The sequence below is a fragment of the Oncorhynchus mykiss genome, chromosome 21 (genome assembly GCF_057628025.1).
Source record: "Oncorhynchus mykiss isolate SJ-2025 chromosome 21, ASM5762802v1, whole genome shotgun sequence".
In the NCBI taxonomy this organism is placed as follows: domain Eukaryota; kingdom Metazoa; phylum Chordata; class Actinopteri; order Salmoniformes; family Salmonidae; genus Oncorhynchus; species Oncorhynchus mykiss.
This window is the reverse complement of record NC_143042.1, coordinates 32,203,952-32,227,130: the sequence shown is the minus strand read 5'-3', so window position 1 is coordinate 32,227,130 and position 23,179 is coordinate 32,203,952. Positions and strand designations below refer to the sequence as shown.

Below are 23,179 nucleotides of genomic sequence, written 5' to 3'. Positions count from 1 at the left end.
ATCATAAGGATCATCAAAGTAAAGATGGAACGGATCTGTTGGTTTAGCTTAAACAGGCCACGTAAACTATCTACTGAAACACAAAGAGAGAGACACTCTGCAGGGAGGGGTGGTGGTGCAGAGAGATAGAGAGAGAAGGGAGAAGGGGGAAAATGGCCAGAGGGTCGCTGGCATTAAGAGAGAAAAGACTAGGCATGTCCGACAAGCTAAGACAACACTTCCACCCAAAACCAAAATGGCGTCCCACCTCACTCACTGACAAGAATAAATCAAATCAAACTTTGTCACATGCGCCGAATACAACAAGTGTAGACCTTACCATGAAATGCTTACTTACAAGCCCTTAATAAACAACAGTGCAGTTCAAGAAGAGTTAATATATTTACCAAATAAACTAAAGTAAAAATAATAAAAAGTAACACATTAACAAGGCTATATACAGGGGGTACTGGTGCCGAGTCAGTGTGTGGGGGTACAGGCTAGAGGTAATTTGTACATGCCAGTAGGGGTGAAGTGACTATGCATAGATAATGTCAATGTAATAATTGATAAATTGCTCAGCAGTCTTATGGTTTGGGGTAAAAGCTGTTAAGGAGCCTTTTGGTCCTAGACTTGGTGCTCCGGTACTGCTTGCCGTGCAGTAGCAGAGAAAACAGTCTATGACTAGGGTGACTGGAGTCTATGACAATTTTATGGGCTGTCCTCTGACACCGCCTATTATATACTGTAGGTCCTGGATTGCAGAAAGTTTGGCCCGCTCCACTACAGCCCCGTTGATGTTAATGGGGGCATGTTCGGCCTGCCTTTTCCTGTAGTCCACGATCAGCTCCTTTGTCTTGCACACATTGAGGGAGAGGTTGTTGTCCTGGCACGACACTGCCAGTTCTCTGACCTCCTCCCTATAGGATGTCTCATCGTTGTCGGTGATCAGGCTGTTGTGTCGTAAGCATATTTAATGATGGTGCTGGAGTCGTGTTTGGCCACGCAGTCGTGGGTGAACAGGGAGTACAGGAGGGGACTCAGTACACACCCCTGAGTGGCCCCCGTGTTGAAGATCAGCATGGCAGATGTGTTGTTGCCTACCCTTACCACCTGGGGGCGGTCCGTCAGGAAGTCCACGATCCAGTTGCAGAGGGAGGTGTTTAGTCCCAGAGTCCTTAGCTTAGTCATGAGCTTCCTGGGCACTATGATGTTGAACTCTGAGCTGTAGTCAATGAACAGCATTCTCACATAGGTGTTCCTGTTGTCCAGGTGGGAAAGGGCAGTGTGGAGTGCGATTGAGATTGCATCATCTGTGGATCTGTTGGTGCGGTATGTGAATTGGAGTGGGTCTAGGGTATCCGGGAGGATGCTGTAGATGTGAGCTATGACCAGCCTTTCAAAGCACTTCATGGCTACCGACGTGAGTGCTACAGGGCGGTAATCATTTAGGCAGGTTACCTTAGCTTCCTTGGGTACATGGACTATGGTGGTCTGCTTGAAACATGTAGGTATTGCAGACTCAGGGAGAGGTTGAAAATGTCAGGGAAGGCACTTGCCAGTTGGTCCGCACATGCTTTGAGTACACGTCCTGGTAATCCATCTGGCCTGGGCCTGTGGCTTTGTGAATGTTGACCTGTTTAAAGGTCTTGCTCACATCGGCTACCGAGAGCGTTATCACACAGTCAACCAGAACAGCTGGTGCTCTCGTGCATGCTTCAGTGTTGCTTACCTCGAAGCCAGCATAACAGGCATTTAGCTTATCTGGTAGGCTCGTATCACCTTTTCAAAACTGCTTCAAGGGCACAGATAGATACAGGAGACAGTAAGAAGGACACCCCTTCCCTCTCTTCCCCTTTTCAACCTTTTTATAAAGTAGACAAAGTGTGATAAACAAACCTTAAGAAGAAGGAACGTTAAGCTACGACCCCAAACAATTACGCGCCAGCCCTCAGCTTTTGTGTTGTGCTGAACTCTGACCTTGGATTTACCTCAACCAATAAGGGGACAAGCTGACACTGTTCTGTAGAGAGGTTTGATATTTGAAACGATGCCAGTGTGGGACATTCACCATGCAACCACTAGAACTACAACTGGAAGATGTATGGTTTTTTCAATGGTTCTAAAGGAGAAAACATACCAACATTGCACTGATTCAGGTGCTAGCTAACAGACAAAATCCAAGATCTAATGTGCTCCTATCAGTGATTTAGATGTGATAAACACGGCTAAAAACACAAATAAAGTGTCATCACTGTTCCACCCCGACACACATTTGTTGTATGGTTTTAACCTTCATTGTGTTTATACTGCACAGAGAGGGCATTGCAACACATTCCTGTGTCTCTGCAGGTATGACTTGTCATCCTATCCCACACACTGTCTGTTTTATAGAAGTCAGTAAAGATTCAAGACAGCAAGGGTAGCCTCTCTCATGACAGCTTTGCAAAGTCAAACTATGGTTATCACCTTAACATTAGAAACACAAAGTATAAAATATAGCTAATATGAGACTAGCTATAGTTAGTGGGTATGGGTATTGCATGGGAAATCAGGGTATAGATCCATTTAGATCTATGTGTAACACAGTGCCTTCAGAAAGTGTTCATACGCTTTGACTTCCACCACATTTTGTTACGCTACAGCCTGAATTCAAAATTGATCCAAAGAATATTGCTCACCCATCTACACACAATACCCCATAATGACAGTGTTTTTAGAAATGTTACCAATTAATTGAATATGAAATACTGAAATATTTCATTTACGTAAGTATTCACACCCGTGAGTCAATATAAACAATATAAACAACTTTGGCATAGTAATTTTTTGTTTGCCCTTTACTCTTGTTTGCACTTTAATCTTTAAAAAATTCTTCAAGCTCTGTCAAGTTGAGTGTTGATCATTGCTAGACAGCCATTTTCAAGTCAAGCCATATATTTTCAAGCCGATTTAAGTCAAAACTGTAACTAGGCCACTTAGGAACATTCAATGTCGCCTTGGTAAGCAACTCCAGTGTAGATTTGGACTTGTGTTTAAGTTTATTGTCCTGCTGAAAGGTGAATTTGTCTCCGTGTCAGTTGCAAAGCAGGCTGAACCAGGGTTTCCTCAAGGATTTGTTTGTGTGCTTATAGCTGTATTCTGTTTCTTTTTATCCTAAAAAAAACTCCCTAGTCCTTGCCGATGACAAACATACCCATAACATAATGCAGCAACCATCATGCTTGAAAATATGAAGAGTGGTACTCAGTGATGCGTTGCGTTGGATTTGCCCAAAGCTTAACGCTTTGTATTAATGACAAAACGTTTTTTGCAGTATTACTTGAGTGCCTTATGGCAAATAATAATGGCCCTGACTGTATAGTTTATAGGTCTCCTAACACTCTCATTATAAAGGCCTTAGGTTATAGGTTATATGACCTGAGAAGAAACCCAAGGAGAGGAAGAAGGAGGGAGAGAGAGAGAGAGAGAGAGAGAGAGAGACAGAGAGAGAGATAGAGAGAGAGAGAGAGAGGGAGGGAGAGAGGGAATAGATAGAAACATTTGCTTCTTGCATCTTACAGACCTAAGGCATGTTCCCCTGACTGAGAAAGTGCAGCAAGACCTAGAGAGATTAATTTCATTTTTATTTATTTAACCTTTATTTAACTAGGCAAGTCTGTTAAGAACAAATTCTTATTTGCAATGATGGCCTACCAAAAAGCCATCCTGCGGGGATGAGGGCTGGGATTTTAAATATACATTTATGCAATGGGAACCTCCCCAGAAAGGAGAGACAGGTTAAAAGGTCAGAGATGGGCTTGGCAATGATAGGGGCAGCAACCTTAAAGAAGAAAGGGTCTAAACCATCAGACCCCGATGTTTTTTGGGGGTCAATTTTCAGGAGCTCCTTTAGTACCTCGGATTCAGTGACTGCCTGCAGGGAGAAACTTTGTAGCGGGGCAGGGGGAAAAACAGGGAGAAGCATCGGGGGTAGTTGCATTAGAAGGGGTGGGAGATGAGGAAATGTTGGACGGACAAGGAGGCATGGCTGAGTCAAATTGGAATCCTGACTTGATGAAGTGGTGATTAAAGAGCTTAGCCATGTGCTTCTTGTCAGTAACAACCACATCATCAACATTAAGGGACACGGGCAGCTGTGAGGAGGAGGGTTTATTCTCCAGGTCTTTAACCGTTCTCCAGAACTTCTTGGGGTTAGACCCACAGAGAGAATTGCTCCTTAAAGTAACTAACTTTGGCCTTCCGGATAGCCTGTCAGCCTGAGTATTCGTGTGCCGAGCCTTTCACCAAATGCAATTTTTGAGGTGGAGTAACTCTGCAAGATCACGGTCGAACCAGGGGCTGAACCTGGGGGCGTGTTTGTTAACAATACCACTGAAAATATCAAAATAGAAGGTCCAAGCGTCTTCGACAGGGGGGATCAAGCTGTTTCTATACCATTTTACAGAGGCCAGTTCATGAATGAAGGCTTGCTCATTAAAGTTTTTTAGCAAGCATCTATAACAAATCAGGACAGGTCGTTTCACTGAGCAGCCATTACGAACACAGGCTGTAAAACAGTGATCACTAAGGTCATTACAGAAAAAAACAGACTGATACCTATCAGGATTATTTGTGAGGATAGCATCAAGAAGAGTAGCCTTTTCTGGGTGTTTGGAGTCATACCTTGTGGGATTGGTAATAATCTGAGAAAAATTTATGGAGTCCCATTGCTTTAGGACTTGGTCAGGTGGTTTAAGTATGTCCTGGTTTAGGTCACCTAGCAGGACAAATGCAGACTTAGTGTAAGGTGCCAGGAGAGAGTTTAAGGCAGGTAGGGTACAGGCTGGTGCTGATGGAGGACGATAGCACCCAGCAACAGTCAACAAACAGCTATTTGAAAGTTTAATACTTAAAACCGGCAAATCAAATTGTTTGGGGACAGACTTGGTGTTCCTTGGTAAAGACTGCCACTCCCCCACCTTTGGAAGATCTGTCTTGCCGAAAAATGTTATTACCAGAAAGGTTAACATCAGTATTCAAAACACTCTTCCTTAATCACATCTCAGTAATGACCAACACATCTGGATTGGAGCTGTGAACCCACACTTTCAATTGATCCATTTTAGGTAATAAGCTTCTTGTGTCAACCCACACTTCCAATTGATCCAGTTTAGGTAATAAGCTTCTTGTGTCAACCCACACTTCCAATTGATCCAGTTTAGGTAATAAGCTTCTTGTTTCAACGTGCAGAAACCCAGGCTTTTACGAGAGCAGAAATCAGCGAAGCAGATATCAGAGCACTAGTCAGAATTGGGGCTAGCAACAGTAGATGGGCCAGGGTGTACATGCACATTTCCAGATATCATCAACAGTAATACCATCAAGGCACGGCATAGTACAGGGAGAGCTCTGCAGTGCTGATTTATGACATCTGCATCAGATGGAAACAAGATCATATTGTACAGCAATTTCATCAGGTAACAATAAACATTAAACACCGGATCTCTCTCACACACACACACACACACACACACACACACACACACACACACACACACACACACTGGATACTGCCTGCTGCCTACGCTTTGGCTTTTGCATTTCAAAACAGATGATTTTCAAAAGTGTTTTAAAATATATTTTCCTTCTTTATTATGTTCACTTAGCCCTGCCGGCCACATTTTTTTTAAACCGTTGCTTTTTTTTCTACCACTTTGAACATTCAGATCTTCATGTTTTTAGGAAGTCACCGCTAAGAACTGAACTTTCCTAAATAGCTGTTCCGAGCACATAAATGTCTCCTATTTTGTTTAACCCCAGGGAGCATATATTAACCCTCAATAAAACCTGTGACTATCTCAACCATCTAAGGTCATTTAGATTTAGGTATGTAAGTGTTACCTCTGGCGCTTTTTACCCTTCACTGAAATACACACACACACAAACACACACACGCCATTGGGCACCTACAGCCTTCTATTGCATTCCACCCCCTTGGGCCATGCATATCCACACAGGGAGTAGGGGAGGGTGAGGAGAGGGTGGGGGTAGGAACCACAAATCAAAAGTGATCAGTTAGTGGAGGAATGTTCTACACTCGTTCTACACTCTACACAAAGTGTTCCAAAAGAGTTATTCGGCCTCTGAAAGGGTTCTACATGCAACCCAAAAGGGTTCTACATAGAACCAAAAGGGTTCAACCTGGAACCAAACGGGTTCTACCTGCAACCAAAAAGGGTTCTTTAAAGGGTTCTCCTACTGGGGTCAGCCGAAGAACCCTTTAAGGTTCTAGATAGCACTTATTTTTTTGTTGTTGTAGAGGTGACACCTGCGGAGAGGAAGAGACCCCGACATGTTCTGCCAGGCAGCGAATTCCACCCGAGAGCGAGGGAGGGATAAGAGGGAGGGATGACAGAAAGGAGGAGGGGGGGGCTGAGATAAAGGACAAAAGTATCAACGTAAACATTCCAATGACGAGAGCAGAAGAGGGCTAGACGTGCACACACACAAACACACTCCCCGTGACTCCATGTGTCTTGAACAAGACACAGAATATACACACCTGCCTGTTGGAACTATTACCCCGGAGACAAACTCCAAACAACTTTATCCATATCATCTGAGTGATTTAATTCCTAACAACAATGCCTAGCAACATGACGGATGGACGTGTAAACAGACCAATAGGAATATAAACTCCCGATTCAAAGGAATTACAATTTCGGGTTTTATGAAGCCTTTATAAACCCTTCATGAGACCTTCATAGATGCTTCACGAGTCATTCATAACCAAATGTCATACTATAGGTTGTAAGTGCCACATGTTCAGTAAGGACCCAACAAGTAAAAGTGACAATCTATCTACCGATTGGTGAGTCAAATGTTGATATGCTCTATCGGTGTTGATGTGGCCATGACGTGTCTGAGATAGCTCCTATCTATTTGAAGAGAACTGGGAAGATAGCCAGACTGACGCTATCTTGACAAAATCCCCATTCTATTTGTCACCTTTAGAAAACTCTCACTACTAAATATCTTTCTATGACATTCTGAGCAGTGGAGGGATGAACTCTCGTTTTCACTCAAACACCCTAGATGCCACTTTCTGCAGTTTAAAAAATATATTTTAAAAAATCCTGTTCCTCCTGTCATGTAAACCACGGCTTAATCTCACCCTCCTCCACCGCTCCTCTCCTTTCTTCATGCGTGTGTGAAAAACAGTTTGCCATCAGCTGCGTCAGACATCAGTCCAGCACTTCCTCCGTGGAGTGTTCATAGACTGACGCGATGTTCTGTTTTCAGACCGAATCATTTTGTACCCATCTATCAAAACTGTTAATTTAGGGGCAAACCCAAACTTCCACTCAAATTGAATTTATGCTTATCAAAGTCTGATTTGGCTCGTTTGAACAGAAGTGTGTGACTGTGTGAAGACACTGTGTGACCCTGTGTGAGTGTGTCAGTGTTATCTTCAAACCCTGTGGATAGGGGTGTGATAAAGACATGTTATCTGTCTGCAGTAGCAGGGAGAGAGACGGACGGATAGGGGAGAGGGATGAGAGAGAGGAGATAGAGAGGGGGAGGGTGGAGGGGAGGGGAAAGAAGAGGAGAGAAAGAAAGAGAAAGAGTGCAAGAGAGAGAGCGAGCGAGAGACAGCGAGAGAGAGAGACTCCTTACATGCTCCACCACCTCTCTCTGAGATACAGTAGGGTTGAGATTGGAACCACTTTGCTATCTCTGGCTAGTCTGGTTAACCACATAAACTCCTCTAACCACACACACACACACACACAGGATCTCTGGATACCTTCCACAAAACTGTTACCATGGAGATGCCCACTGTCCCACTATTTAGAGGACCACCCGATGAAGTCATCCGTCACTCACTCAGGCCACACTCCCCAGGACAACAAAGAGGTAGGAGGTTGGACTAATGTATTGACTTACGCTTGATAGGCTGACCACCATTGAGGGTGGTAGTACAACAGCCAGGTCACCCGTGATACAAGTCAGTATTCGACGTCTGTCCATGTCTGAGGACGTCGGGAGATTTACATGGAAACTGGCCACTAGGGTCAACAGTGAGCATTGTTACCTTCAAGTAGTTTCAGTTTTACTAGGTCGTTGTGGGAGGGGATGGCGGATGGGCATAAGCATCTGCCTCTGACTCTAGATGTTGCAAGTTCTAAGCCTCACCCAAGCCTTGAACATGACCTTAATCATTCTGAGTTCATGCCTAACCTTAAGATTTCGGGGTTAATGCCTAAACTTAACTTTAACTTAGACGACTCCGTTGACAATAAGGGATATAGGGAGGGACCTTTTTTTAAAAATAATTAATCCCCATTAACTAACCACAATAATACAAATTCTCAAGTGGAACCTCAAGAGAATGACCAGACGGACTGGGCAAAAGCCCAAAGACGGAGAAAAACAATACTTATGTACAGTGGCAAGAAAAAGTATGTGAACCCTTTGGAAGGACCTGGATTCCTGCATAGATTGGCCATAACATTTTATCTGATCTTCATCTAAGTCACAACAATAGACAAACACGAATTAAACTAATAACACACAAACAAGTATACGTTTTCAGGTCTTTATTGAACACACTGTGTAAACATTCACAGTGCAGGGTGGGAAATGTACGTGAACCCTTGGATTTAATAACTGGTTTGGCAGCAATAACCGCAACCAAACATTTTCTGTAGTTTCGGATCAGACCTGCACAACCGTCAGGAGGAATTTTGGACCATTCCTCTTTCCAAAACTGTTTCAGTTCAGCAGTATTCTTGGGATGTCTGGTGTGAACTGCTCTCTTGAGGTCATGCCACAGCATCTCAATCGGGTTGAGGTCAGGACTCTGACTGGGCCACTCCAGAAGGCGTTTTTTCTTCTATTGAAGCCATTCTGTTGTAGATTTACTTCTGTGTTTTGAGTTGTTGTCATGTTGCATCCCCCAACTTCTGTTGAGCTTCAATTGGCAGTCAGATAGCCTTACAATCTCCTGCAAAATGTCTTGACAACCCTGGGAATTCATTTTTCCGTCGATCGTAGCAAGCTGTCCAGGCCCTGAGGCCCCAAACCATGATGCTCCCTCCACCATACTTTACAGTTGGGATGAGGTTTCAATGTTGGTGTGCTGTGCCTTTTTTTCTCCACACATAGTGTTGTGTGTTCCTTCCAAACAACTAAACTTTAGTTTCATCTGTCCACAGAATATTTTGCCAGTAGCGCTGTGAAACATTCAGGTGCTCTTTAACAAACCTCAGACGTGCAGCAATGTTTTTTTTAGACAGCACTGTATCCTTCCGTGGTGTCCTCCCATGAACATAATTCTTGTTTAATGTTTTACGTATCGTATAATCGTCAACAGAGATGTTAGCATGTTCCAGAGATTTCTGTATGTCTTTAGCTGACACTCTAGAATTCTTCTTAACCTCATTGAGCATTCTGCGCTGTGCTCTTGCAGTCATCTTTGCAGGACGGCTACTCCTAGGGAGAGTAGCAATAGTGCTGAACTTTCTCCATTTATAGACAATTTGTCTTACTGTGTACTGATGAACATCAAGGCTTTTAGAGATACTTTTGTAACCCTTTCCAGCTTCATGTGAGTCAACAATTCTTGATCTTCTGAGACCTCTTTTGTTCAAGGCATGGTTCACATCAGGCAATGCTTCTTGTGAATAGCAAACACATTTTGTGAGAGTTTTTTATAGAGCAGGGCAGCTCTAACCAACATCTCCAATCTCGTCTCATTGATTGGACTCCAGGTTAGCTGACTCCTGACTCCAATTAGCTTTTGGAGAAGTCATTAGCCTAGGCGTTCACATACCTTTTCCAACCTACACTGGGAATGTTTAAATGATGTATCCAATATAGACAATAAAAATACAATAATTTGTGTGTTGTTAGTTTAAGCACACTGTGTTTGTCTATTGTTGTGACTTGGATGAAGATCAGATCAAATTGCATAACCAATTTATGCAGAAATCTACGTAATTCCAAAGGGTTCACATACTTTCTCTTGCCAATGTATCTACCCTTTCAGCTGCTTGTAGTGACACACACACTGTTTTCGTCTTTAGAATAGACTGTTTCGATCATGCAGGGTGTAGATCGGCTAAATACTCTAGCATGATGAGGAAGTCTGCTTGGGACCGGGAGACTTGGTTAGTTCACAGAGCAACCATCACCTAGGCTTTAACTCATGAGGTCAATTCTCCCTTAGCTACAATGGTTGCTTGGAATGTGTGTGTCTCAGTCTTAGTACAAAGACCAGGGCATCAAGAGTTCATTTTGCAATCAAACCTTCATAGAAAGTTGCTTGTAAATTCTGTATGTGTTGATGAATTACCAGTAAATCAGAAAAATGAATGAATTTCTAAGAAAGTGTAAACTATGACTTTAAAACGAGCCTATAATCATTATATTAGCTATAATCATCATTAAATCCTGATAACATTACCATACAAATTTGGCAGCACAAAAAATCAAGGGAATATGGCAATACTGGTGGCTACATACTATTGTTGAAAGTATTGCAGTAAGTACAAACTTCACATCGGAATGTTCTTGAGCACAATTATTTCAATGACATGTAGGCCTACACCGTTCAGTGAAGGAATTGCTCTCAGGTGTGGCTGGAGTCATGGGTCATCTTAATTACGTTTTGAATATTCATAAGGGGCGGGGTTTGGAGCTTTCACAAATTTGAGCGGGCTCTACCAAAAATGCAGTGATCTATTCCGTCCCAATTCCTCCTGAACAGACAGCATAAAAATGATTCAATAAATACTATTGTTGTAACTAATTCATGGGGATAAATTATGTACACTTTAACTCTGTAAATTATTTTAAAATGAGAATCATAATAATAGTAAGAATTCCATCTCTACTGTCACTGTGTGATGTTGAAATAAAGAATACTTCCAAATGCGTAAAACTCAAATTATGCATGAAAAGTGAGTAAGCAATTTGACTGGTGAACTCTTGTAATCAGCGTTCAAAAGTATACGGACAATGTCCAATAAACACAAGACAAATATTTAAATTCCCCCAAAAGAGGATGGGTGATTCTCTGAGAAGGCATTACCCAACGAATCCAGCATAAACCAGGCACACTGTGCAATGTCATAGACAAAACTGCAGCGAGCGAGAAAAAACTACACTGTGCGTGAATATGTTGTGAATTATTTACAATAATAATAATAATAATAAAAAACTTTCTTCACATGTCTACATATATTTTGAAATACATGTAGATGATGCAAGCGCCTGATAGAAGCATTTGAAATAGCCTACATATAGCCCAAGGATACAGAATGTATGGACTGTGCGAGCACTCCACTCTGCGCAATAGAGCTGTGCATGTCCGTTAGTCTACACCGAGCCTGGTCATGCATGCTTGCCACAATGTTGCCCTAAATTCTACATCTCAGGCTTGCAATGCAGCTATAGAAGAAGAAGAAAAACGTCAAGGCTGTAGCCGCATAATGTGTTTGAAGATTATTATACATGCGCACACTTGATTCGAGAGGCACTAGAAGTTGAGGAAACACATCGCACTTACCCCGAGTGTCGCTTCTACTGCCCAGCTGACAGCGAGTACACAAATCCTATCAAATAAATAAACAATTATATATTCGTCTGCTTTTTCAAATAATCCAATTCGCAGGCCTAATAACTTTGTAAGAAAGTATTCGCTCTATATAGTTGGCTATGCAGAACAGCTGATAAGCAATGTCAAACTATACCACTATGGCAACATATAATTTGTAGCTAAAATAAACGCACCAGAATTTCATTTTGAATCACGGCTGGAAGAGAAAACTCAGGTAGTTTTCCTGTAGTGCTCCCCCAGTCCCGTCTTCCCTCCTAGCCGCCGCTACAAGTGCCTAGACGAGCTCATTGAAGAATCCAAAAAGCGTCTCTGTTTCGGGAAATACGAGAAGAGAGAGGCACTAGAAGTGCAATTTCAAAAAAAGGGGGTTAGAATCACGCACCAAACGGTTCTTTTCGTTAGCTACTAGTTCAAATAGTTAGGTAATTTCGTCGGTTTGCGCTATAAATTATAAGGAAAGTTTAAACTCACCAAAGTTCAGTTGTGAAAACGTTCGTCCCCCGCTGGACTTGTTTCACGCACCGCAACTGCTTCGCAGTGCATGAGAGCAGAGAAGAGAGGTGGGGCTTAGCCATGTCACTCATATTCCATAGCCTACCTTTACCCACTTGTTACCAGTTTAACGCACAAGTTAGAAAGCCCTATTAGTTTACACTATCACTACTCGAATAAAGTGATTACAAGCGAATTAAACGTTCTTTTGATGTTCCAATTCGATTAAATAGGAGATCAAATATACATTTCGTGTGACAGGCTATGAATGTTGAATGTTGAACGGTGAACGCTGAAAACACTTGTGATACCTTGAGTTTATATCTTGGGTTTGGATGCTTTTACAGGCTGAAAGATGGTAAAACTGCACTATTCAACTGCAAAAGAGGAGAAAAACGAATGAATAACTGACCACTCGTCAAGAAAATGTGATTTTTGTGGAATTGTCTACATAATTCCCTACATTCCCTGACCTTTCCAAAAACGCGTCAAGTATTCCCCTAAATCAGTATGGTAATGACATGCAACATGTTAGGATGACGTTTTAAACTGTCAAGTAAATATTCGAGCCTGTGTAAAAACAGATGATTGTAACCTGAGGCAACGAAAAATTGCCCCGACACTGGTGAGTGTATGTTTGCAACTGTAAAAAAAAAAGAAAAAGAAAAAAGGCCTACACCGAAATATAACTACTTATTAGTTGTATATCTTAGCATACAAACAAAACAATCTTTCGTTTTTTGGGGGTTTGTTTGAAAGTTGTGGGATATTGCACAGTATATCACACACAAGACCTGTTGAAGCAAGTGTCAGGGGCATGCGCATTGATCCAAAGTAGATCCGGCTGTAGCAGGCTGGCAAGTCGATAGAGGAAAAAGTCAGTCAGGGGTTTGCAGAAGCGAACGGTCCCACGACTGGAAAGCTCGGAGTCGCCACAAGAATCTGTCTACTGCGTTCTGAAATTTATTCTGTTCTTTAACCGAGTTAGCAGAAGAACATGACAATTCTCTGATGTGTTTTTTTTTTGGTAGAATTTGTCAATGTTTAGTTGAGGCAGAATTGTTAAAAAATTTAAAAAATGAATAAAAACTTGAAGAGTCTGCGAAATCTCGCGGTGGGGTTGGTGCTCGTAACCCTGTGTATCGTGGTCCAGGAGTCGGAATCAGCGGTGAGTAGCCAGCCTACAATTACTTTCACACACTTGTCGATGTATTTCTAATGAAATCTAACCAATTCAAACCGTTAAAACAGCGACAGGTTGCTTCAAACGGGCCGGACTCCAAACCCACCCGCGTCTTGTTGGCGAAAGTGTATAAATAGAGGGGATACTTTATAACAAGTGTTCATTTTCTGCCCCAGGTCTAATAATAAGTCTCATGTTGTAGCCTACTTTTACCAAAAATGTGTTTTAAACTTTTATTGCATGAATAATTATAATAATTATATATTTACACGGATGGTCCGTGTGTTATTATAGCGTTATTGCACAGTTACGAACAAGCTCCATTCCAGGGACCATTTGTCCGCGTTCGTTTTGTAGTTGTTCAGAGTTCTGAGGGAAGGAGTGCGGGCCACCGGCGCCCGGGTGTAGCGCACATACATTTTTTTCTAGATCTGTTCTGCACCGGCCGACTTGTAAGAAGCTGTGGATTTTCCTACTTTTTGTCCATTAATGTCAGTGGAAAAGATTTTCTTGCAAGAAATTTGGCCGTGGCCCTCCTTGTAGAGTGGATACTGTTACAATGCGCACAGTTGCGATTATGTAGCCTGTTTCTTTTGTATTTTTGGGGGGGTGCCATTTAAATTTAACTTTGAGTAGAACATTGCAAGTAGAGAGAATGAGGGTTTTGCGTTGCTTGTTAAAAAGTGAGAGTTAACATTATCCGCTGTCACTGAGTATTGGGGCGCATCACATCACACATGATGTCCAAGGTTACAACGTTTGAATGTTTTACCCCCAAAACTCTTCCATGTCACAGGTACTCAATGAACGCATGTGAAATTAAACAACAACCTATTTTACATGACACAAAGTTGACATTAAAGAGACTCAAATTAAAAGTTAATTTATACCATTTATTTATTCATCAGGTAGTAGCAGTGTATGCATCAGTATTTCTATTTAGTCATAAACAATATTAATAGTCATTAATTCATTGGTAATTTGCTCATAATTAACATAAATTAGCAAATGCTCTTCACAGTGAGTATGCAGTGAGCTTTGTTTATTTTCCACCTGAAAAAGCAACAAAATAACTTTTTTGTCCCGGAACAATTCAATCAATGCTTAAATGCATTTCAACGAGACAGTGACACCCAGGAAGTAAAAATCAACATGTAGACATTCTCTCTCTCTCTCTCTCTTGCTCTCTCTCTTTCTCTCGTCAAAAATCTAAGTATAACAGTACTTTACTATCCTATGGAAATTAATATCCTTTTTCATTCATATTGATAACACACTCATTGCTTACTGCACTCACAAGGTCAGACACAACCGGCACTGCTCTCTTGCAGTGGAGAGAGTGAACTGAACTAGCCTTCTCAGGTGAGATACCGAGGTGTGGCTAGCTGTCAGAGCTAGAGGCAGAACAGAGACAGCTAACCCTACAGTAGTACCACAGACTACATTAATAAGCTATGCAACGAACCACTGACACAGGGTAATAAATCACCAGCTTATGGTTAAGGTTAGTACCGAGGTCAGGTTTAATTAGGGCCAATCTGATTCTAGACCTGTGGTTGAGGCGTGACGTCCGAGCGCCTTCCACTTCCCAGAGTGTGTCATTGTTGTCAAGGAGTTTCAAACAGAGGTGGAAGGAATGATGGACTCATCCCTGTGCTCTGATTGGAGAGATAGTTCCACTGTCTCTCTGGAATGTGCTTTATGTAGGAAACGGACCGCCCCCTTTGAGACTCCCATAGAATGAGGTGAAGAGGGAGAGAGAGAGAGAGAGAGAGAGAGAGAGAGAGGTAAAGGAGGGAATAAAGACAGAGAGGGAGGAGAGATGTAGTAAAGGGTCAATGAGGAAGATAGAAATAACTCAGGGACGAGGAAAGAGAAGAGAGGACAGGAATGGAACAGAAAGGGAATATAGAGGAGGAGATGTAAGGAGTGCTGAAGGAAGAGCTCAAGTAGAAAGCTATGGAGGACACGAGGGACAGTATTGCCACCTTGCCAGAGAAGACTGACATGTGTGTTGTGTCTTCGGTGAGCATGTGGAATCCTATGTCTGTTCACAGTGCAGGAGAAAGAGTGTGAGGGAGAAAGAGAGAGAGAGCGAGAGAGGGGGGGGGGGAGATGGAAGGAGAGAGAGAACGAGAGGTGCTAGGAAAGAGAGAACAAGAGGAAGGGAGATGAGAGAATTTGACTTCAGTCAAGTCGGGCCTCCCTATATCTACTTACTGTAAGAACTAAATGTGTTTGGCAGCAGGCGGGCATCTCAGTGGGAATGGATGGACCATTAGAGTTCTCTCCTCTACGTGTGGACCAACTGACTTATTTCTGCATGTAGTGTCCTCAAAGCTTTTTTCCCCCTCCGTGTGTGATATAAGAAGAGTTGGGCCGCATCCCAAATGGCACCCTATTCCCTAATAGGGCTCTGGTCAAAAGTAGTGAACTATATAGCGACTAGGGTCAGTGTGTGATATAAGAAGAGATACATACGTTCAGGGTAGTTCCTACCCAGGCCCTAGTTAAAAGTAGTGCACTATGTAGGGAATAAGGTGCTGTTTGGGACACACCCTAAATGAAAGCTCAGCTCACCATGTAGGCTATTGAAGTTCAATGCATACTGAAAAGTAGGTGTTTTGGTGGAGGTTATTATATGAAGAACCTTGTTCCTATAGAAATGCCCACATGTGACTGTGAACACACCCTTTCTCTCTCTCTCTCTCTCTCCGAAGTCATTCCCATTGGGTTCCCTTGGAATTCCCATTCCACTCTCAGCGTTCCCAAATCCCATGTCCCTCAATGTGCCCCTCTAGTGGAGGGTGTGTGTATTGGTCATCTGACCTGGAATTCATACACTGTATGGTGACTGAATTTGCTTTGGAATTCTGGAAATTGGATTAGTGTAGCTACCCTCCCCCCTCTTTTTTCTCTCTCTCGTTCTCTCTCTCTCAGTCTCTCTGTCCCTCTCTCTTACTCTTTAGCTCCCTCCCTCCCCCTTTCTCTCCATGGCACTACCATTCCTCTTAAATATGTTTTTCATGATCCAATTCAGTGTCTATTGTGAGGCTTTGTAAATAGTATGCTTATTGTTATTTTGTATATTGTTCACTCTCTAGTAATAACAGACTCATTCCGTACATTGCAGTTTCCTGGCTTAGTCATTGGTAGCCCATACTCTTATATGCAGGGTAGCCTAGTGGTTAGAGCATTGGGCTGGTAGCCGGAAGGTTGCAAGTTCAAATCCCCGAGCTGACATCTGTCGTTCTGCCCCTGAACAGGCAGTTAACCCACTGTTCCTAGGCCGTCATTGAAAATAAGAATTTGTTCTTAACTGACTTGCCTGGTTAAATAAAGATAAAATAAATATGAGTGTGTATGGATAGCCATCTCCAGTTTTCAGCTGTAATTTATACCATAGCGGTCTGCTTTGAACCTGTCATACCCGAGAGCACCTCTATTCCCCATTCCTTCAAAGGGCACAGTGGTGTGAATAATGAGGGAACAGGGGGCACACACACACACCTCAGAGGTGACCCCTGTCACAGGTGGAGTTAGTGTAGCGTAGCCTCTGCCTCTCTCTCTATCATTATGGCTAGCTAGCATCTGTATGTATGGGTGTGTATAGCCATACCCACCACCCAGACAGCCTCCCAATGGAAGAGAGGTGAAAGGAGAGGGAGAGCGGTAAAGGAGGGCTGTTGAGGGGTTAGGAAAGCAGGCCCGTTCCCGTCCCCGTTCTCTCTTCTTTCACGTTTTTCTCTTTCGTTTCTTTAATCATTGCTCTTTCTTCGCCGCATTTTATGTCCACCAGACCCTCTCTTTTTCTCCGTTGGCTTTCTATGCCGCTCTCTCTCTTTCCCTTTCGCCTCTCCCCCCCCTTTTCTTCCCTCTCTCCTGGAAGGCATGCAAATTCCATCTTTATCTCACCTGCTGGGAGGAGAGGGAGGAGGGAAGGAGAGAGGAAAGGAGGAGAGGAGGGCCTCACCCACCCCTTTCACAGGCAGCCGGCGCAAGCCAACGGGTTTTAAAAACACACAAACACATTCAAGACTTGCGCACACACATACCCATGTTGCTCTCTTTCAATCTCAGTTTTGATGGGTAGGCAAAAGCAGTGGTGGAAAAATATCCCAATACTCATACTTGAGTAAAAGTAAAGATACCTTAATAGAAAATGACTCAAGTAAAAGTGAAAGTCACCCAGTAAAATACTACTTGAGTAAAAGTCGAAAAGTATTTGGTTTGAAATGTACTTACGTATCAAAAGTAAATGTAATTGCTAAAATACACTTAAGTATCAAAAGTGCAAGTATTATTTATTATTATTTTATTATTTTAATATACGGATAGCCAGGGGTACGCTACAACACTCAGACATCATTTACAAATGAAGCATGAGGTTTAGTGAGTCCTCCAGATCAGAGGAAGTAGGCGTGCGCATCAATGTTCTCTTGATAATTAACTAAGGATGTACGATATATCGGTGAACATATCGGAGTCGGCCGATATTAGCTAAAAACACAGATGTTAAAAACCTATATCAAAGCTGTGCATACCTATATAACGTAGGTACATGACGTAATGACGCCACTTAAAATGTTGCGCAATACGTTCAACACAGCATTCCTAACCTAGCCCACAATGTCTGCTGTGTGGATCGAGCAGTCAACACGTCGAGCAGTCATTTGAAAGAGTAAGAACATTTCAGCGAGACAACTCAAAGGCGAAATCCATTAACGCCAAGATAATGGAATTCCTTGCCCTTGACAATCAACCGATCTCAGTCGTGGGTGATGTTGGCTTTCGCCGAAGGGTCGAGCACCAGTACACATGTTGCCCTACCGGAGATACACAGTAATAGCGTCACTGCTATTAGCTTCATAACATACGATGGGAACGCCGTTTGGGTCTTTGCGTGTCAAAAAGATACACGTCAAATAACACTATTTAAGCTTTTAATTTGACACGTCAAATAACACAGTTCTATTATAGAATGTTGTGTGTTCTCACTTTGCATGTGCAAGCCAAGCGTCACCACTACTATCAGTAGCACTGTCAAATCTGTACAAAAAAAGTATGTAAACAAGCAAACACCGGCCACGATGTGTTTACAATACCGCGTTGGTAATAAAGCATTATTTGTTTGACCGCAACTTCTGAGGAAGGTAGCTAGCTTTAGCTTGGTACCTAGCTAGCACCAATACAACCAGCCTGAAAACAATGACAAGTAGAAACTGCAGTCATTTTCATTATTCTTAGCAATGATTTAGGAATCCTCGTGAGTAAGTATTAGCTAGGCAGCCACTTGTTGTTCGCCTGTTGAAATTGAACTTTAGTTCATGAAAATAAATAGATAGCCAGCTACTTAACCCTGTTGCCCAAAGCTAACTTTATAAGCAGCCAGCTAGCTTCATTTGGCTAGTGAGGCTCGACCGGACTGGCTTATGTGTAGTGAAGCTAGCCACAATAAGGATTAGATTTGGCGGTTTGCCTTCAAAATAAAAGTACCTATTTGAAAGTGATGCAGAAGGTTACAATTGGTAGAATTATGCCATATTTAGACTAGATAATGTTAAACAAGGTTTGAATGTGAAGCAATGAAGTGGGGTATCAGTCTACTCGATGACACACACAGAACACCACCGTGAAGAGTTCACGCAAATATTAACATTGTAGCTCTTATCGTAGCTCTTATCGTCCCCAGTCAGCCTATTGCGTGTATTGACATTCATATTGCACTGTACAGCTTTACCTAAGGATTGGGGGTCAATGAAATGTGGTATCAGTCTCCTCAATACCCAAAATATTTTTTCCCCCCTTGGGAATAGTGTTCAATACACATACAGTAGGTTGACAATAAATGTGGCTCAATTCACAGTTGTTTCAGAGTCCCGCAATAAGAGCTACGACGCTAATGTTCTCTGGGTGTCACTGAGGAGACTGATACCCCATGTCATTGGTCCACAATTCATAGGTAAGGCTGTACAGGGAACTAAGTATGCCCCCAATGCAATTCTAAAGTATAATACATACAAAATGATTTCAACAGATTTTTGTCAAATTAACAAATTATTGTCTTTTGTGGATTTTATATAACAACATTCCAACCTCGTTTAGCATGATCTATTCAATTATGGCATAATTCTACTATTTGTATTGTCACTGTCAATGACATACTTTTATTTTGAAGGCTTGCCGCAAAGTCCACTATTGTGGCTAGTCCTTATTGTGGCTAGCTTCACATAGATGGGTCTGACCACCATTAATCAAATAAGAACTGTCTTATAAATTAGGGTTATTTTAGATTATGACATGTAGCCATATAGTTAGCTAGTTAATTATAGCTACTGAAACCAATTATGTTGTTTTGCAATGTTTTTGTGGAAGAACATTGATTGCATCCATGAGCTAGCTAGCTTTTTTTCATGACCAGCACTGTACATAGGTGCGCTAGACAACTTTACCAGCATCATAGCATACATATCGATGAATCGTTGTGACATATGAAATACGAGTAATAGTGTAATCAAATGTGTAATAACTACATAAAAAAATGCATGAATGCGTTAAATTATTATGTGATGTGCAGTCATATTCAGGTCCTAATTGATCAACAAGCTTATTTGACACGCAAAGACCCAAACGGCGTTCCATAGTATGAGAAATCCTGGTTGAGAACGAAACGACTGAACAAATGAACAAGGAAACAGCACAGCTGAAAGAAATAGGTTTTGATTATGTTTTACTGGTAATGGGGACATATGTAAATGCTAACAGAATAACTTTTTGGTCAGTGTGTGTGTGTGTGTAACCTTTATTTAACCAGGCAAATAAGAACAAATTCTTATTTACGATGACAGCCTCACCCGGCCAAACCCGGACGATGCTAGGCCAATTCTGCGCCACCCTATGGGACTCCCAATCACGAATGTGATACAGCCTGGATTCGAACCAGGGACTGTAGTGACGTCTCTTGCACTGAGATGTAGTGCCTTAGACTGCTGTGTCCATGTGTGTGTGTGTGTTAACTATTTAACGGTACTAGAATGCTTAAAATGCCGCTAAAGTTCTTAATATCGGTATCGGTATTGTTTTTTTTTTGGCAAGGAAAATATTGGATATCGGTATCGGCCAAAAATTTAATATCGATGCATCACTAGAAATAACTCATTTTCCTATGGAGTATTTAATTTTCTTCAGGAATGTAGTGAAGTAAAAGTAAAAGTCGTAAAAATGTAAATAGTAAAGTAAAGTACAGATACCACAAAAAAGTACTTTAAAGTATTTGTACTTAAGTATTTTACACCACTGGGCAAAAGCATATAAATATATATTTTCTACATGACCACCAGTTTAAAGAACAAATCCAATTTCTTTGGATTGTTTTGGCGAGTAGAACACGTTTGGCTATAGTGATATTGAATATAGGGCCTGGAATGCGTATTACCATCAATCTATACTAATTACGTGCAAGGCAAACAAGTGGGTGAATGGTCAGGTTGTTTGTAAAGGCTATTAAGTGTCTGTGTCAGATTGTGCTGGCTGTCCAATGAGGTACTGACACTCCAGTGTGAAGGATTAACAGGTGTAGGGAAACTGCTCCATGTACAAAACTAATTCCTCTATCTATAAATCTAAGATAGCTCAAGAAATCTGCAATTCATTTTGATGTTTTTTTGCAGAGGAGATCTTAGTCGTGCAATTTTTTTTTTACATCTAACTGTAGATGTTTGGAGCAGTATTTCTCAATGAAAGTATGTGAACGACAACAAAGACTTTATTGAAGGTTCCCTGCTGTTGACCAATCACTGACCGAGAGGCGTAGACTTCGGCTCTGAACGGCTCTGAGCGAGAAAAAAAACCCTCACTGAAGTCCGAAACAAAAATATCGTCCCAATATATGCACAAACTCCTCCGAACTGTTTCGGCTGGGGAACACGCAGACACCTTAATATCCGGCTTTTCTCTGCCTGATACCTCCTTCTCTTCTCTCTCCCTTCCATTTTATTATTTCGTGTTCTGTCTATCACTCTCTCCATTTTCTCTCTTTCCCTTTCTCCCCCTCACTCCCTTTCCCTCACTTTCCATCCTCCCATGGACCTACATCTGCCTGTCATCCACAACCCTCCTTCTTTTGGAGAGCAGTGTAAACAGGGTTGTTTTTTAGGGACTGTTTACTTCAGTCTTTTTGTGTTTGGTCTAAGGATTTAGAAGTGGCACACACACACACACGCACGCACACACACACATACACACACACACACACACACACACACACACACACACACACACACACACACACACACACACACACACACACACACACACACACACACACACACACACACGCAAGGGCTCACAAGAACAAGAAGCCCCTTGCGGATGTCTGGCCCGGAGGTTGAATTCTGAACCTCAGTCTCCATCTTTGTGACTTTCTGGAGCTGAAAGAGAAAGGAAGGCTCATGTTAGGAAAAGGATCGGGACCCATGTGCTATTGACCCTGATCTTGTACAATAGAAATGTTTTTTTTTTTCAGTCAGTTTTGGTGCATGTAGGTTGCAGGTGATACCTTTTGGGTGTCAGCTGAAAACGTGGTGCTGGCTAGACACATTATGCTATATTTGTTGACTTGATGTGTCTCAAGATAACTGTTAAAGCTCTAGATGTGTCACAGAGCAACGAAGAGGCGAACCACTGCTGTCATACTCACATCAGCTGAGTCCCAGCCTTATCTACTTCCCCATTCTCTGCCAGACACAATGAAATGTGTCCGTGTGTGACATCAGCGTCTGGCTGAGAGAGTGACAGGGTGGGGGGACAGAAGCAGAGACACAGAGAGAGAGAGGATGAGGGACTGAGAGTGTGTGTGTGTGGGGGGGGGGGGGGGGAGAGCGGAGGGGGGAGTACAGTACATTTTTACCCCACCAAAATCTTGAAAGGAGTCCCCTGTTTTCTTATCTCGGCTCCTTGCAGCCGACGCTTGTGTTATCAACCTATTCACTGCATGTGCCCCCCCCCAGCCATCGTTCCAGCCCCTGAGGTCACAGTAGCCTTGCCCCAAACCCCAGCTACTAACCTCTATCACCAGTCCATCCCTAGTCCCAGCCTAAACCCAAACCCTCAGCCCCTATCCACAGCTCCAGCTCATCCATATAACCCCAGTCTCTGTGTCTGTTCCCTAGACGTGGTGGTGGGATTATGGTGTTTTCACCTCTCCTCTTCCAGTCCCTGGAATTGGCCCAGCCTCTGTCCCAACCCCCTAACCCAAACCCTCAGCCCCTGTACTAACCCAAAACACCCAGCCTCCAAGCCCCTAGCCCCTAGCCCATCTCTATCCCCAGGCCCAGCCCATCTCCAGCGTCTCTGTCCCAGGCGTGATGGTGGATATATGGATGAGGCAGTGTCTCTAATCAAGGCATGGTGGTTGGATGTGCGGCCGGCACATTGAGATCCATAGGGGTGTCTCAGTGTCTATCTCTCATCTCTCTCTACAAAGGCTTGATTATTCAGCCACCATTGACACACACACACACACACACACACACACACACACACACACACACACACACACACACACACACACACACACACACACACACACACACACACACACACACACACACACACAGTTGTATTTTAGGAATGGCCCAAATAGAATAGAACAGTACTTTATTTATTTTTAACCTTTATTTCACTAGGCATGTCAGTTAAGAACAAATTCTTATTTACAATGACGGCCTAACCCGGCCAAACCCGGCCAAACCCGGCCAACGCTGGGCCAATTGTGCGCCGCCCTATGGGACTCCCAATCACGGCCGGTCAATGCGAACCAGGGACTGCAGTGGCACCTCGTGCACTGAGATGCAGTGCCTTAGACCACTGCGCCACTCGGAAGCCCTAAATCTATCTGTATGACAGATATTCTTGCAATT

The 23,179-nt window shown here is 42.7% G+C and overlaps 2 protein-coding genes across 10 annotated transcripts in view; one reads left to right on the top strand and one right to left on the bottom strand.

Moving 5' to 3' along the window:
• The window catches only part of col4a6 (collagen, type IV, alpha 6), a 165,273-nt gene extending 153,118 nt beyond the window's left edge, over positions 1-12,155 (bottom strand). For 8 of the 9 annotated variants that reach the window (XM_090214422.1, XM_090214424.1, XM_090214427.1 and 5 more), the window contains exons 1-3: positions 12,056-12,155; positions 11,758-11,924; positions 11,534-11,579 (exon numbers count right to left, since the gene is read on the bottom strand). In XM_090214422.1, the coding sequence (XP_090070548.1) occupies positions 11,534-11,579; positions 11,758-11,768 (57 nt within the window). In that variant the 5' untranslated portion in view covers positions 11,769-11,924; positions 12,056-12,155. The remainder of the gene's footprint in view (positions 1-11,533; positions 11,580-11,757; positions 11,925-12,055) is intronic. The other variant, XM_090214430.1, reaches the window with a different exon arrangement.
• Positions 12,156-12,678: 523 nt separating this feature from the next.
• The window catches only part of LOC110500339 (uncharacterized), an 88,902-nt gene continuing 78,401 nt past the window's right edge, over positions 12,679-23,179 (top strand). Inside the window, exon 1 of the mRNA XM_036957765.2 lies at positions 12,679-13,244. Within this exon, the coding sequence (XP_036813660.2) occupies positions 13,155-13,244 (90 nt within the window). The 5' untranslated portion in view covers positions 12,679-13,154. The remainder of the gene's footprint in view (positions 13,245-23,179) is intronic.